Below are 17,003 nucleotides of genomic sequence, written 5' to 3'. Positions count from 1 at the left end.
GCAACTATGTTTAATATGTGTAAACATTGATGTGGATGGTAGTTTGTAGATGCGGTCCCCTGCCCTACTGCCAATTTGGAGCACAAAATAAAGCCGCTACAGGTTTCGGGACTGTTACTTCAAAAAAATAATTTGTTGCTTTTTTGTGCCAAAATAGGACTGGATTGCAAATACGGAAGACACAAGACAACTTTCCTGTCCTCCCCTCTGTAAAGATAGGCCATCAATGTTTGACTCTCAGGATACCCCTTAAAAAATGCACCAGAACAGCACTATGTGAATAAGACAAGTCAGCTATACACTCTTCATGTACTATAAATTGCCATTCTATATTTCTTCTGGAAGCTCTCCTGTAAAAGGAACATTCTGCTGACCTGCTCTGTTATTGGATTGTTTCCACTTATAAAGTCACGGATTCTGATGATAAATGTATATTACAGAATCACTATATATATAGTTATCTAGTATACAAACATAGGGTCCCTAAATATTAACCTATGCTCTATGCAGTATATACTTCTTTTTTTTTTTTTATCGTGGGACGAACTTCCTAATGTATTATTTGTTGGAATTGAAGAGATTTAGAACAAGGGATATTTAAAGCAGAATATTTGTTCATATTTTAGTTGTATTTTACATAACGTAGATTCGATTCACCAAAAAATAAAGTAACCTGCGGATTGTAATTAAATTCTATCAAATTTTTAGTTTTTTAATATATAATACAAAAGTTTCCAGAGAACTACACGTCTGGGAATGATGAGGTTAATAATGCCGCATTCCACCTAGGAAGAATGACATATGCCTCAGGTCTGTAACTTGAGCTGATGGTTGGAGTCAGAAGCAGCAGTTTCAAAACTTTTGTCTTAACTTTTTCTTCCAGGAAGGAACGAAAGATGTCAATTGGATGAGAAGTTGAGCCACATTCTTGTGAGGGCCAATGAAAAAACACGTTACATGTTACAGTCATTGCTGATTCTGCTTTCTGACTTGGAAGACAAAACTTTTTGCTGTGTGTATTTCTGGATAGTGCCACGTGTAAAGCAACAGTGGGGAAAAGATCAAGGGTTCGGGCAACTATTGTTTCCTGGCAGAGAAAAGACACAATGGCAATGCCTTCCTGCCCCATATTCATATTACTTTTGCAGCTTCTGAGTCTCCTCACCGGTCAGATTCATTGTGATGGTGAAGAAGAAAAGATTAAAACAGAAGTGACACACGTTCCTAGTGTTTGCACGCAGAAGAGCAGAAAAGGTGATCTGGTGAATGCACACTATGACGGCTACTTAGCAAAGGATCTCTCCAAATTTTACTGCAGGTAAGTGGCTGACTACACAACATGTTTATGTGTTGAAATAATTCACAATTGTAACAATGATAGTTTTAGTGTTTTTTAATACAATGCTACACTGGTCACTCAACATTTACTTTTTTAGTTCTATGGGAGTGCAACTGTTATGTGGCAGTGTGTAACGCAATAGTGTCAACGTTTGCGTAACTTAAAGGGTATGTTCCCACAGGCAGGACACACTGCAGACTTTCTGTTACAGAAAATCTGCAGCTGAATCTCAAAAAAACGCAGCAATGTCAGTCACAGAAATTCGCAGCAAATAGTGTGTTTTTGCTGCGCATATTGCTGTGGAAACGCTGTGGATTTTCTGCAGCGGTTTTACCTGCGGATTTAGTGTGAAGCATTGAAGTTTAGCAAACTCTATGTGCACCTGCAGATTTTCTGCGTTTTTACTGCGATTCCACTGCAGAATCGCTGTACAAACCACAACACAACTCAACTTGCGATTTTTTAATGCAGAATTTATGCTCCCTATTGAAGTCTATGGGCCAAACCCGCAGCATTTCCGTACAGAATGTGCAGCATAAATCGACATGCTGTGGATTTGAAAGTCTCATCCACTTAGCTGCTACTGTAAATGTTGTGGAATCGCCGCACAGAATTCTGTTGCGGAAATCCCGACAGTGCTTACGCTGTGTGGGAACCCAGCCAAAGGGTGCAGGTTTTGTTCAGGTTTTTTACGCAGTTATGCAGTTTTTGAAGCCAAAACCAGGTGTGGTTCAAAAAAAGGGAGAAAGTATAACGCTGGATTCACACGAGCATGTTCAGTCCGTAATGGACGGAACGTATTTCGGCTGCAAGTCCCGGACCGAACACACTGCAGGGAGCCGGGCTCCTAGCATCATAGTTATGTACAACGCTAGGAGTCCCTGCCTCGCTGCAGGACAACTGTCCAGGACTGTAATCATGTTTTCAGTACGGGACAGTAGTTCCACGGAGAGGCAGGGACTCCTAGCATCGTACATAACTATGATCTTCGGAGCCCGGCTCCCTGCACTGTGTTCAGTCCGGGACTTGCGCCCGAAATACGTTCCGTCCTTTACGGACCGAGCATGCTTGTGTGAATCCAGCCTAAAGGGCAGATTCTACTTCTCTTATTTAAAGCCACTCCTGGTTTTGGCTTCAAAAAAATGTAAAAAAAAAATAGAAAACTATGTTAACGCAGGGCGGATACGCTGTCTAAAAGTATACAGCGTATCTGCCTTGGACCACACGGAATTCTAGCTGAAAAACAGGGCGGAATTTCCGCTCCAGAGAACAGTGTTGGAAAAAAACCTTTCATACTTACCCTGGGCCGTAGTCATGGCGACGTTTCCCTCCGTTGTCTGAGAAATCTGGCCTCCTGGGATGACGATTCATCTCATGTGACCGCAGTAGGCTGTGATTGGCTGCAGCAGTCACATGGGATGAAACGTCATCCCAGAAGGCCGGCCTGGATGGAGAAGTATAGAGTGTGGGGTAAGTATGAGTTTGTTTTTTTTCTGAAATTGAGATTTTTGCAGCGGAATTGCAGCTTTTCTGTCGCAAATATCTTAACATCTGCTACTTGTTGCGGGTTTTACTTCTCCATTGAATTCAATGGGTAAAACCTGCAACAGAAAAACAGCGATTCCGAAGCATAAATTGACATACTGAAGGTTAAAAAACGTATGGCAGGTCAATTTATGAACAGTTTTTTGGCTGATTTTATACAAGGCGTGTGGATGACATTTGTTCAGATCTCATTCACTATTTATTAATACCAACAATACAATACAATACAATACAATACAGCTTCTATGTACCGTGAATACAATACATCCCTTTTTCCCATTTTTTCAAGGAACTATATACTTGTACAGGAGTACCACGAGAAGGACTGATCCATTTTTTTAAATCCTTTCCATACTACAAGTATATAGCTAGTTTTATTGTCATAGTTCCATCTTTTTTTTAATTCAATTATTGTTTTTTACCTTTATGTATATAGCCGTTCAGAAAAAGATGGACACCCCAAGTGGTTTGTACTCGGAGTTGGACAAGTCATCAAAGGACTGGATATGGCATTGATGGATATGTGTCCTGGAGAGAAAAGGAAAGTCATCATTCCACCATCGTTGGCCTATGGAGAGAAGGGCTATGGTAAAGCAAAACGTCTTATATTTCAATACCTTTCTTTCTTAGCAAATAGGACATATAACTGTAATAAACCTTAATCTCCTAGAAAAATGCAAAATCTGAGATTTAACCAGTCGTATAGGTTTATGTAGGTAATGAAGATGGTTTATGGAACAAATATGAAAAACTTTGTAGAATCGAATATTGGGCTATTTAAAGAGAACCTGTCACTTGCCCAAAAAACTGTAGTTGACATCTGATTTAGATTGCAGGCATCTCACAGATTCTGTAGCTTTTTATTTTTTTCTTGTAGCTCCCACCGTTCCTGAGATATCGGGGCCATTAGTTCTGGTGTCCGATATGCAAAAGGGACCTTTGACTGTCAAGTGGGCAGTTACCCCTTATCAGAGATAGATGTTACCCGCCCACTTGACAGTCAATGGCCTCATTTGCATATCAGACACCAGAAATAACGGCACTGATATCTAGCAACGGTGGGGGCTAGAAGAAAAAAACAAAAAGCGGCAGAATATGCGAGGCACCTGCAATCTAACTGAGATATTAGCTGTAATGTTTGGGTAGGTGACAGGTTCTCTTTAAAGGCTATTTCCACCTTCACAACAGGTTTGTGTCCGTAGCTCTTATGCAGACCTATGTGTCTTCATGGTAACAACAAAACAAACAAACCGTGTAAAGTCTGATCCTGGAGTCATACTCTCTTCTATCTGTCGCCTACTACTTGCTAACATGCCAAATGTATGTTAGGATACACAGACTACAGGGTTTGTTTGTTGTCTGTTACTATGGAAACACATAGGTCTGATTAGCAGCTGTAGACACAAAACAATAGGACATTTTTATTGTGGACAATTTGCAAAGCTGCTTCTTTCCTTCTTTTTTATTTTAGATGCACTGGAGAAATAAAAGAAAATTGTTTGCGAAGGTGAACCTAGCCTTTAACTTTCAGGTTGACTATATATATTAAATAATTATAGCAAATAATATAACTGCTTTTATAATTGCTTATGATCATAGTTGACTATGACTAAAAATTCTCCATTCTCCATCTGCCCATCAACACTTATGTATTTTTAGAAATGTATATTTTGTCTGGCTCTCTAAAGTATATTACTAAACTCCTGGATTTAGGGTATTTCCCCTCCCACAAAAAAGTGTACAAAATCTTTCAAACTATATTTTGCATGACCTAGCTTATTATACAGGACTGTAAGTAAGTGCCGGCAAGACATAAGATCACCACGTCCATATGTACACGACTATAAAACTGTTGATCCACTAAACTTTTGTGATTATATTGAACATTTTGCTAATAATATGGCATTTCTTCTATAATGTCCATGTGGGTGCAGCACTATCTTGCCATGATCACCCAACTGCCAATCTCCTAGGACACACTGATAAAGGCTATGAAAGCTTTCCATATCATTAAGGGGGATTCACACGAACGTGTATTCGGTCCGTGCGGGCCACGTAGTTTTCACGCGCCACGCACAGACCAATACAAGTCTATGGGGCAGTACAGACAGTCCGTGCTTTTTGCGCAGCGTTTGTCAGCTGCGCAAAAAGCGCAACATGCTCAATATCTATATATAAAACTACGCAGGTCCCACGGAAGCACTTCCATGTGAACCTACTGAAACAGCGCACCAGCTGTCAAAAGGATGAATGTAAACAGAAAAGCACCACGTGCTTTTCTGTTTCCAAACATCCAAACGGAGTGTATTTGAGATGAGCGAACCCAGACAACCGAACCGAACTTCACCGGGTTCGGCCGAACTCGTTTTGGCCGAACCCGGCAAAAAAATTTCCGGTACGTGACGTCAGGAGAAAGTCACTGTCCAGGGTGCTGAAAGAGTTAAACTGTTTCAGCACCCTGGACAGTGACTTCCGATCCCAATATACATGAACCTGTAAAAAAAAAACGAAGTTCTGACTTACCGATAACTCCCGGCTTCTTCCTCCAGTCTGACCTCCCGGGATGACAATTCAGTCCAAGTGACAGCTCCAGCCAATCACAGGCCAAGCACAGGCTGCAGCGGTCACATGGACTGCCGCGTCATCCAGGGAGGTGGGGCCCGATGTCAAGAGAGGCGCGTCACCAAGGACGCGTCACCAAGGCAACGGCCGGGAGGGAAGTTCTCGGTAAGTACGAACTTTTTCTTTTTTTTTAACAGGTTTCTCGATATTGTGTTCGGCATTCACTGTCGAGGGTGCTGAAAGAGTTACTGCCGATCAGTTAGCTCTTTCAGCACCTTGGACAGTGACGGGCGTCGACTAGCCTCATCTCTATGATGGCGGCTGCGCGAAAATCACGCAGCCGCGCATCATACACGGATGACACACGCAGCTGTCAAGTGGTTTTTGCGCGCGCAAAATACCGCGTTGTTTGCGCGCGCAAAAACGCAACGTTCGTCTAAATCTGCCCTAACTGCAACTCAGTATTAACCTTTTTAAACAGTATCTGTTCCAAGACCTTCCCGTAGGTATTTGTCGGTGCACGCAGCTAATTTAGAAAATCTATTGTCTATGGGGCCAGCCAGATAATCCTGTCTGATCTGTAGGAAGCCTGTTTTAGAGCAGAAGCAGCTGAGCAGATTGATATATAGATGGTGGGTAAAGATTCAGAATAATCTGTATTTTAATTATCTAAATCCCTTCTCACTTTGGGCTTAAGAGTCCAGTGGGCGGTGCTACACAGTGATTGACAGCTATTTCTGTATGCACTCACTCAGAGAAGGCTTTTATTCAATAGTCAATCTGTTCAGTTCCTCCTGTTCTTTAACATGCTGTGTACAAATCGGACAATATGACCACGTGACAGGTTCCCTTTAAGTATAAAGGTGGCCGTACACATTAAAAAAAACTTTCGTCCAACATTTATTTCTCCCAACTCCCACATAAGCATGCACGCTACGGTCAGCCAAGCATGCATGTTTCTTTCAATGGGGTGAGGAGTAAGTTAGTGCCTGAAACCTCTGGGAGCGGCTTATCACCCAAGCGAACAAATGAACATTCTTTCCTTTGACATCTGCCGTCGGGGGAGAGTCGGACGGCCCCCATACACATTAGATTTTTGGCCAATCTTGCCAAAAGCAGAAGTTTCGCTTTGTCTGATGTTTATGGGCACCTTTAGTCCAGTCTTAGTTCTGTGTTTAGTATCACTTATGCCAGTAGGGTACAGAGAATTCATTGTTTAAATAATATATCTGTTTGTTGCGCTCGTAGCATGGGGTATTTTATATGTTTATGGTACGATTGACATAAGTCTGTTCTTCTTCTACAGTAGATACCTTTATCCTACACTCCAAAGTAGCACTGCATGCTGGGAGAGCTGGCTGGCTAACCCTATAAAAGAAAATGCATGTAAATGTAAGTGTCTGTCCGTGTGTTATCAATGTGTAAGCTGTGTCCACTCCGCACTACTGCTTCTCTAACAATGCATTAGTAAGTGTCCGCTATGTAAACCTATGAGGGGCATTTTTTTTTTTTTTTTTTAATAGACTGGTCAGTCAGTGTGTTTGGTGCAACTTTATCATTAGTCTTTATTATAAATTTGTTTTACTTTTTGAGATACAGCTGCTCTGTATTCTATGACCTGAATCCGATAGTCCCGTAGACCTGATGGGTTCAGTGTCAGCGGGTCCATGCAGGATCCACCTGTAATCTATCACATTTAAGTTATGAATTTACATGTAATAGATTACAGGTGAATCCTGCATGTCTTTGAACCCGTCAGGTCCGCAGGAACAGGATTTAGCGCTATATACAGTTGCTCTGTATAGAGAATACAGAGCAGCTGTATCTCAAAAAATAAAAATAATTTTCAAAGGTTTACATAGCCTTTAAAGGGGGTTTCCAATTTTCTATAAATAAGGCTGATTATATAATGAGAATTTATAGGGTTTGTCTCATCTTAACAACTACTTTGTGAAATGAGGCCGGCTCAGCTGATCATCGCGGGCCTGACATCTGAAACCCCGGTGATTAGTTGTTTTCACTGGAGAATTTGTGTCCTGCCATACATTTCCTCTTCATCGGCGGGAATCAAATGAATAGCCGTTAATTTAAAACATGGACGTGCCAGGGCTACCAGAGCTCTCTCGGCAGCTCTCTGTCTTGGGTCATAGAGTTGGATCCCAAGCCAGGCACTAAACCCCCCCCCCCCCCAAACCCCCACTGCCCCTCCCCCACCATAACGTCTATTTTGCCAATAGCATTCTTTTTCATTCTCTCTTTCTTTGAACAGTTTTTATGCATGTGGTCTTTTTTGTTTCAATTCCTGTGTGAGTTGCACATAACCAGGACAGGTTTTCAGGCTCTGGATGTTAAATACTGTTTCCAATTACTAACAGCAAGCAGAGATTTTGAAAATAGTATATTTAAAATGCATAACTTTTCATTTTACAATGAATATGCTTTACCAAAACCAGTAAAACTTCTTTAAGTGTATTGTGTGTATCTGAAATGCTTCTTCTCTATACTACTTGTTACTAAACCAAGGCCTAAAAATACTGGAATATTTTTAGAAAACACTGGATCTACATCAAGTATGACAATATAACATAATTTTAGCTTTGGATATGCCATTCATAATCTTTTTTTTATTTTTTTATAAAAATGTCAATCAGTGTGTTTTGCGAAAATCTATAATTTGTTTTTTATTAAAAATGATTTTTAGTTTTTGAGATACAGCTGCTTTGTATTCTGTTCAGTGTCAGCGGGTCCTGCGTGTGTCTGACACGCAGGATCCACTTGTAATCGATCACGTCTAAGTTATGGACTTAGATGTGATTGATAACAGCTCGATCCACCCAGTCCCGTGGACCTGACGGGTACAGGAGTCAGCGTAAGATACAGCTGCTCTGTATACAGAACACAAAGCAGCTGAATCTCAAAAAGTAAAAATATTTTTTTAATAAAAACGAATTATCAAGTTGAACAAAACACAATGATAGACCTCATTGATTTTAATAGGGGATATCCACGGAAAATGTGCAGCGAACCTGCAACATAAATTAACAAGCTGCAGATTTAAACTCCGCACAGCAGGTCAATTTATGAACGTTTTCTCAGCTGATTTTTTACGCAGCGTGTGTATGAGATTTCTTTATATCTCATCCACTTTGCTGAAACTGTAAATGTACATTTCTGTCCCAAATACGCTAAGTGTGAACATAGCCTAAAGGAGACAATTGGCTTCCACTTTTTGTAGTTCCAGATTGCTCTCAATAATGTGCCATTTGGAGAAGTATCGTTTAAAAAAAAAAAACAGTCATTGGGCTATACTGGAACGATAACACAAATCTCTAATCGTATCCCTTAGGCTTCGTTCACATCTGCGTTAGGGTCCTGTTCTGACGTTCCGTCTGAGGTTTCCGTCAGAACGGGACCCTGAGCAGACACAAACTGACACCGACAGAAACCAGAGGTTTCCGTTTCTGTCACCATTGATTTCAATGGTGACGGATCCAGTGCCCATGGTTTCCGTTTGTGTCTGTTGTGCACCGTACCCATCGTTTTGCCGGAAGCAATAGCGTAGTCGAATACTACAGAATTATGAGCAGCCGGATGCACGGACTTTACACAGTCTGAGCTGCTGCTTAAAGAGGCTCTGTCACCACATTATAAGTGCCCTATCTCCTATATAAGGAGATCGGCGCTATAATGTAGATAACAACAGTGCTTTTTATTTTGAAAAACGATCTATTTTAAACCACTTTATGAGCGATTTTTAGCTTTATGCTAATGATTTTCTTAATGCCCAAGTGGGCGTGTTTTTACTTTAGGCCAAGTGGGCGTTGTCAGGGGAGTGTATGACGCTGACCAATCAGCCTCATGCACTTCTCTCCATTCATTTACACTGCAATAGCGATATAGTTATATCGCTATGTGCAGCCACATACACAAACACTAACATTACTGCAGGGTCCTGATAATGAATATACATCACTACCAGCCTGGACGTGATGTTTATTCAGAATCCTGACACTTCTGAATCTTTTCTGTGAGATTCCAGCAAGGCAAGCGTAATCTCGCGAGATTACGATGTAACCTGTCATTTCAAACAAGATTACGCTTGCCTTGCTGGAATCTCACAGAGACGCTACAGACATGTCAGGATTCTGAATAAACATCGCGTCCAGGCTGGTAGTGATGTATATTCATTATCAGGACACTGTAGTAATGTTATTGTTTGTGTATGTGGCTGTACATAGCGATATAACTATATCGCTATTGCAGTGTAAATGAATGCAGAGAAGTGCATGACGCTGATTGGTCACTTATTGGTCAGCTTCATACACTCCTCTGTACAATGCCCACTTGGTCTAAAGTAAAACACGCCCACTTGGGCATTAAGAAACTCATTAGCATAAAGCAAAAAATCGCTCATAAAGTGGTTTAAAATAGATCGTTTTTCTAAATAAAAAGCATTACTGTCACATACATTACAGCGCCGATCGCCTTATGTAGGAGATAGGGCACTTATAATGTGGTGACAGAGCCTCTTTAAAGCAAAATCGGTCATACAAGTGACCTAGACAAACTGTAAGGGCATGTTCAGACGTGGCGGATTTCTGCAGACACTGCACATTCCGTTGCAGATTCCGTTGCGCCTTTGCCTAAAATGTGAAGTAAATTGCGGCGGATTAGTCGTTGCGGATTCAGGTGAAGAGTACATCTTGCTCTCTTTTAAAACATTCCAACTCAGTCTGGCTATAGACCTCGAAACACATAGGTCCAGCCAGATTGATGAAATCTCCTGTTCGTGAAAGCAATCCGCAACGCAACACACATAACATCTGCAGATTTCATTGCGTAATTTTGCAACTCCATTGAAGTCAATGGAGAAATTCCGCCACAAGTACGCATCAAGTCCGCAACAGCCAGTGTATGCTGCGGACACCAAATTCCGCACCGCAGCCTATGGTCCGCAGAGTTGTGTGGTGCAATTGCTGTGGAATTCCACTGCGGACAGTCTCTCCATTGGTTTCCACACCTTTTTAGTTATCTTCATGCAGACGTTGCGGACAACTTCGCTGCGGACCATAGGCTGCGGTGCGGAATTGTTGAAAACTTGTTGAAAAACAAATCAGATCTAAGGTCTATATCAGGTAATACCACTAAGCGCTATATACCTCTTGTCCTTATTGTCACCAAGACCCTAAACGTCCAAGCGTACCAGCAATATCTCTGTCAAATACCATGACATGTAATGGAATGGAGCCATCAACTCCATAATTTCGTTTTGCGTATAATTGATGGAGCTTTAACGCAATGTTCTGCTTATTGGGGGAGATTTATCACAACTAGTGCAAGGGAAAAGTAAAGTAGTTGATCATCGCAACCACTCTGATTCTACCTTTTAGTTTTTTAAGGAGTCAGCAGAATATAAGGAGATCATGGAGAGAGCGCCCTCTGTCCTGCTGATTTCACATACTCACCCCTTTAGCCCTCATTTTGTTTTTGGTTTTTTTCTTTCTCTCTTCTTTCTCTCTTTATCTTTTGTCGGCCCCCTTGGGGAACAAAACCTGGGTTCTGGCATTAAGGTTGTATGTCTTATTCTGGCAGTTTTTCCATTACTTATAACTAAGTGCCTTATCAATATTTTAGGTGTTTTATATGTTATCTTGCAGTTGGCCTGTATTTTGTTTTTCTAATTGAAAATGTTTCTAAATAAAGAATATATAAAAACAATTTTTTAGAAGATTGTTGGAAAATAGAAGCAGCAACCTGATTAGTTTCCATGGGCAACTACTCCATTTTTCCTTCACACCAGTTTTGATAAATCCCACTCGTCGTGCCCCAACAGATATTTTCAAAAACAAGATTAAAAAAATTGTTGATGGAATCAAATTTGAAGATTTCTGCTCAAATATTATATTATAGCGCATTAGACTAGGAAATTGCTTAGTTCTGGAATGTTATTTGATGTTATTTTATTTTATATTTTATGCTAACTAAATATTTTCAATATTCTCTTAGACAAAATCCCACCTTTTGCAACTCTGATCTTTGAAATTGAGCTATTGGCAATAAGCAAAGGACCACGGAGTGTGGAGGCATTTCAACAAATTGATTTGAACAATGACAAATTCCTCTCCAAAGATGAGGTAATTGGAAGTTTATTACCATCATCATGTAAAACTGACTATTACTGTTATGGAATTGTTATAAGGGTTGCTTTTCACAGTACAATGAGGGAAAACGGGGGATTCCGGACCCCCGTTCTAGTGATTGGTGGGAGTCCCAGCGATCACACAACTATCACCTATCCTATGTGTGAGTGATAATTGTCGATTCTGGGATTACCCCTTTAAGTACAGTACATGGTCAATGTAGCAGTAAGACCACATGCGTAACCTAGGATTTCTGTCATGTGGACAAATACAAACCGTCCCATTGAAATCAATAAATTAATTCAATAATTAATATGATTAGGAATGGTAATTTTCATGTATTTTCTTATTTTACTACTAAAAATAGTTTGTGATTGTAAATTTTTCTTCTAACAATTCCCACAGTTAGGCTATGTTCACATGGGGTATTTTGCCGAGTTTTTTGACGCGGAAACCGCGTCGCAAAACTCAGCAAAAACGGCCCGAAAATGCCTCCCATTGATTTCAATGGGAGGCGTCGGCGTCTTTTTCCCGCGAGCAGTAAAACTGCCTCGCGGGAAAAAGAAGCGACATGCCCTATCTTCGGGCGCTTCCGCCTCTGACCTCCCATTGACTTCAATGGGAGGCAGAGAAAGCGTATTTCGCGCTGTTTTATGCCCGCAGCGCTCAATGGCCGCGGGCGAAAAACTCCGCGAAAAACTCAGCGAAAATCGGCGTGCAGGGAGAGGAATATCTGCCTCAAACTTCCAAACTGAATTTTGAGGCAGATATTCCTCCTGCAAAATACCCCGTGTGAACATAGCCTAACATTGCAGAGGGACAGTGAGTTCCCAATTTACAAAACAAAGGGCTAAAGTTTTCTGTTAAGCAATCCAACCCCTCTAAAGGGATTGTCCAGTGATATAAAATGAATGGCTTATCCTCAGGTTAGGCTAATCGATATCTGATCGGTGAGGGTCCGACTCCCGGCACCCCCGCCAATCAGCCTTTTGAATTGGCCACGACACTTGAGAGCCCTGGGTCCCCTTCATTCCTTTAACTGCTCCATACTGTAAAACACCAGCACCCTCGTAGTGGCGATTCACAGGAGTACAGCTTTCTCCCTCACATTCGTCCCAGGCTGTAATACATGAACTGCCGCTACAAGCGTGACATCATTTTACAGTATGGAGCAGTATCCGACCCCCGCCGATCGGATAGTGATGGCCTATCCTGAGAATAGTCGGTCAATTTTATCTCACCGGACAACCCCTTGAAGGGTATATGCACATGTGGCAGATTTGTTGCAGGAATTTTTGTGACTGTCCCACTCATCTGAATGGGGTCTGCAAAAATATATTCACATTCTGCAGGAACAAGCCCAGTCGGATGAATTGAATGGATTTCTAGTCTCAGTAACCGCATGTACATATAAACCCTAATATTTCTATGAGATCTATCCTTTGGAATCTTTAACTCACAATTAAAATATATTGAATTGATTGAAATATTGAACAACAGATATATCCAGCCAGCTGCAAAGAGGAATGAGCGCATAACTAAGCAAGATATGTTTATATGTACCATTTCTAAGCCGCATTTTAATAATTGTGGTAGAAAAAAACAGCAGTCTTCCATAAAAAAAAAATTTTTTGCAGTGGGATATTGATACCGCAGAATTTTTTTCCGTGATCTCTATACATTTCGTAGCTCGCAGACTCCACCTATGTCAACTAGTGAAACATCTTTATGACATGTGGAAAAATAGGTTTAGTGTAATGACGGGGGTAAGGAAACAGACAAGTGAGCCCTAATCTACCCGCCACTCAGTCCCTGCCTACTTGCAACGACCCGCCCTAGGCGACGGGGTACAACTGGGCGACAGTCCCTACGCTCAATAAGTGCACGACAGACAAACAGACAAGGGTACACAGAAGCAAGGGAAAAGGGGCAGTTGCCCACAGCAACACCGTGAGCAACAAGAGTGGTGACCGAGCCGAGTCAAACCAGGAGTGTACGAGGTACCAAACGCAGAGCAGGAGAGTAGTGAACAAGCCAAGTCAAACCAGGAGTGTACGAGGTGCCAAACGCAGAGCAGGAGAGTAGTCAGTAAGACAGGGTCAATATGAAGCAGGGTCAAATAGATCAAGAAGCTGCAGCAGGGCCAGGAAACCAAAGGAGAAGAATCACAAGCAAGGAGGAACAGGAAAGGCAGGTATAAATAGACAGAGGGCTGGAGCTAGCTCCGTCTGGCCAGGCTGTGATAGGCTCTCCCACTCCTAAGCCTGCCATCCTGAGTGGTGGAAGATGGATTCAGTCTCCTAGACATAGAAGCAGGTGCAGACTGATTACCTATGGGCGTGGATACAGAAGCTGTGCCTGGCAGATCCTTAACATTTAGATGTAATTTCCCTTTACCTTGTATGGCACCATAGGAAAGGTACCAGAGTTTATAGCTAATGTACATGTGCATGGCAACTACCTGGGGTAATAGTATACTGGAGTTAACTGCCATCCTGCTTAGATTTTCAGTTTTTAAGTGGATTTAGGCTTTTATTTAGCATTAGGGCTTCTACTGTACATTCGTATGCCTCCGATCACAAATGGAGGCTTATGGAGGTCTTTTCTGCCGAATTCCGATGAATCCTACACAAAAATTGTGGCATGTTCCATTAGACTGTAATGTACAGAGGTAAATTCTCTTAGTACTATTGCTTCTAGGGGAGAATATCTCCATACACATGGCGTGTATGCGAGTGTATGCAGCTCCAATCTGTATGCATGAGCCCCTACAATGTATACATTTATTTTCGTTTTAAACAGAAAAAACAGTAGAGATTTTCAATTTATTTTGCAGATAAGTCATTACTTAACAGAAGAGTTTAAGAAGGATGGCAAACACCGGGATCCTTCTGTGCATGGACGGATTTTAACAGACATTTTCCAGAGAAATGACCATGACAGTGACGGCCTCATATCAGCAGGGGAGTACAACGTTTATAGGCATGATGAATTATAGTAAATTATTTCCCCGTGTTTCCATAGTAATCTATTAATTGTGCTGTTTCACGGAAGAATAAAATAAACCTGTGTTGCAATTGGGGCCAGACTAAATATTAGGACTTAGGCCCGATTAACTCTATGTTCTACTATGTTGGATTTAAGGCCTGTTTACATGTAGACCTTTTTAAAACCACCACTGAGCGACCGGCGGTTTCAGAAATCGTTACGAATATCTGATGGACATTTCCATCAGTTTAATTACCATACATATGTCGCCATTTTAAATGCAAGTTCCATTGTTGCAACATGTATAATGTAAATGTTGGAAAAGTGACATTTACTGATACCACTACTGTTAACCATCATTTTTACGTTTGCAAGAAAAACTTCATACCTAGAGCATTCTGCTTTTTTTGATTAAAAAAAAACAAACACCACTGGCCCAGAAAAGGCTACTTAAAGAGGCTCTGTCACCAGATTTTGCAACCCCTATCTGCTATTGCAGCAGATCGGCGCTGCAATGGAGATAAGAGTAACGTTTTTGTTTTTTAAAAACGAGCATTTTTGGCCAAGTTATGACCATTTTTATATTTATGTAAATGAGGCTTTCTAAAGTACAACTGGGCATGTTTAAAGTAAAAGTACAACTGGGCGTGTATTGTGTTTGTTACATCGGGGCGTTTTTACTTCTTTTACTAGCTGGGCGTTGTGTATAGAAGTATCATCCACTTCTCTTCACAACGCCCAGCTTCTGGCAGTGTAGACACACAGCGTGTTCTCGAGAGATCACGCTGTGACGTCACTCACTTCCTGCCCCAGGTCCTGCATCGTGTCGGCCACATCGGCACCAGAGGCTACAGATGATTCTGCAGCAGCATCAGCGTTTGCAGGTAAGTAGCTACATCGACTTATCTGCAAACGCCGATGCTGCTGCAGAATCAACTGTAGCCTCTGGTGCCGATGTGTCCTCGCTCGTCCGACACGATGCAGGACCTGGGGCAGGAAGTGAGTGACGTCACAGCGTGATCTCTCGAGAACACGCTATGTCTGCACTGCCAGAAGCTGGGCGTTGTGAAGAGAAGTGCATGATACTTCTATACACAACGCCCAGCTAGTAAAAGAAGTAAAAACGCCCCGATGTAACGAACATAATACACGCCCAGTTGTACTTTTACTGTAAACACGCCCAGTTGTACTTTAGAAAGCCTCATTTACATAAATATAAAAACGGTCATAACTTGGCCAAAAATGCTCGTTTTTAAAAAAAAAAACGTTACTCTTATCTCCATTGCAGCGCCGATCTGCTGCAATAGGAGATAGGGGTTGCAAAATCTGGTGACAGAGCCTCTTTAAACACCACGTGTATGTAGACATTTGCAAGTAAACTTACAAAAATAGTACAACCGATCTAATTATTGCTATGTGTAAACGGGTCTTAAGGCTTTTCAATAGTCTAATTCTTGTAATTCAGATTTAAGTCAGTAAAGTGAAGACTTTATTTTGCTGAAACTTTCAGTATTACATTAAGAAATTGTTCCCTAAATGGTGTCATCATCAAAATGTTTCTCTTTACCATTCATTCTTCTGCAAATCTATCAGCAAACAAAGGCAGATTTATGACAGCCCATAGTCAGTAGCACAGGGTGCAGTAAACAGCAGTCTGCTGATGGATAATGATGTATTATGAACATGCCTTTGTATTCATTTAAAAAACAAAACATGTGTTTAGTGTTTGTCTTACAACCAGTTGTCAAAGAAAAACAATAAAACTAATTGTATGTGATTCAAGATGTCTAAATGTGGATGTTGAGTCAAGAACTTAGACGTGAACATTATTAACTGGATTCTGATTGTCACAGACAACACGCAGGACCCGCTTTCAGTCGAGCCGTCAATTCAGCTGACGTGAAAGGACTCGGCTGGGACAGAATACAGCTTCTTTGTACACAGAATACAAAAACATTTTAACCCCTTAGTGACTAAGCCTGTTTTGGCCTTCAGGACCAGCCCCATTTTTGCCAATCTGACATGTGTCACTTTATGTGGTAATAACTCCAGAATGCTTTTACCTATCCAAGCGATTCTGGGATTGTTTTCTCGTGATATGTTGTACTTTATGATACTGAAAAAATTTTGTCATTAAATTCAATATTTATTTGTAAGAAACGCCAAAATTTAGAGAAAATTAGCAAAAATTAGCATTTTTCTAAATTTTAATGTATTTACTTGTAAAACAGATAGTAATACCACACAAAATACATACTAGTTTATATTTCCCATATGTCTACTTTATGTTTGCGTCGTTTTTTGAACATTCTTTTATTTTTCTACTACGTTACAAGGCTTAGAACTTTAGCAGCAATTTCTCATATTTTCAAGAAAATTTCAAAAGGCTATTTTTTCAGGGACCAGTTCAGTTCTGAAATGGCTTTGAG

The 17,003-nt window shown here is 41.0% G+C and overlaps 1 protein-coding gene across 1 annotated transcript; it reads left to right on the top strand.

The window, feature by feature from the left end:
• The first annotated feature begins 902 nt into the window (after positions 1 to 902).
• On the top strand, positions 903 to 15,052 carry FKBP7 (FKBP prolyl isomerase 7). The gene is made up of 4 exons (XM_075831151.1): positions 903 to 1,318; positions 3,321 to 3,472; positions 11,453 to 11,580; positions 14,423 to 15,052. The coding sequence occupies exons 1-4, from the start codon at positions 1,107 to 1,109 to the stop codon at positions 14,582 to 14,584; spliced, it is 654 nt and encodes a 217-aa protein (XP_075687266.1). The 5' UTR covers positions 903 to 1,106; the 3' UTR covers positions 14,585 to 15,052.
• Positions 15,053 to 17,003: the final 1,951 nt, after the last annotated feature.

Source organism: Rhinoderma darwinii, chromosome 6 (genome assembly GCF_050947455.1).
Source record: "Rhinoderma darwinii isolate aRhiDar2 chromosome 6, aRhiDar2.hap1, whole genome shotgun sequence".
NCBI lineage: Eukaryota > Metazoa > Chordata > Amphibia > Anura > Rhinodermatidae > Rhinoderma > Rhinoderma darwinii.
This window is presented reverse-complemented; position numbering and strand designations above follow the sequence as displayed.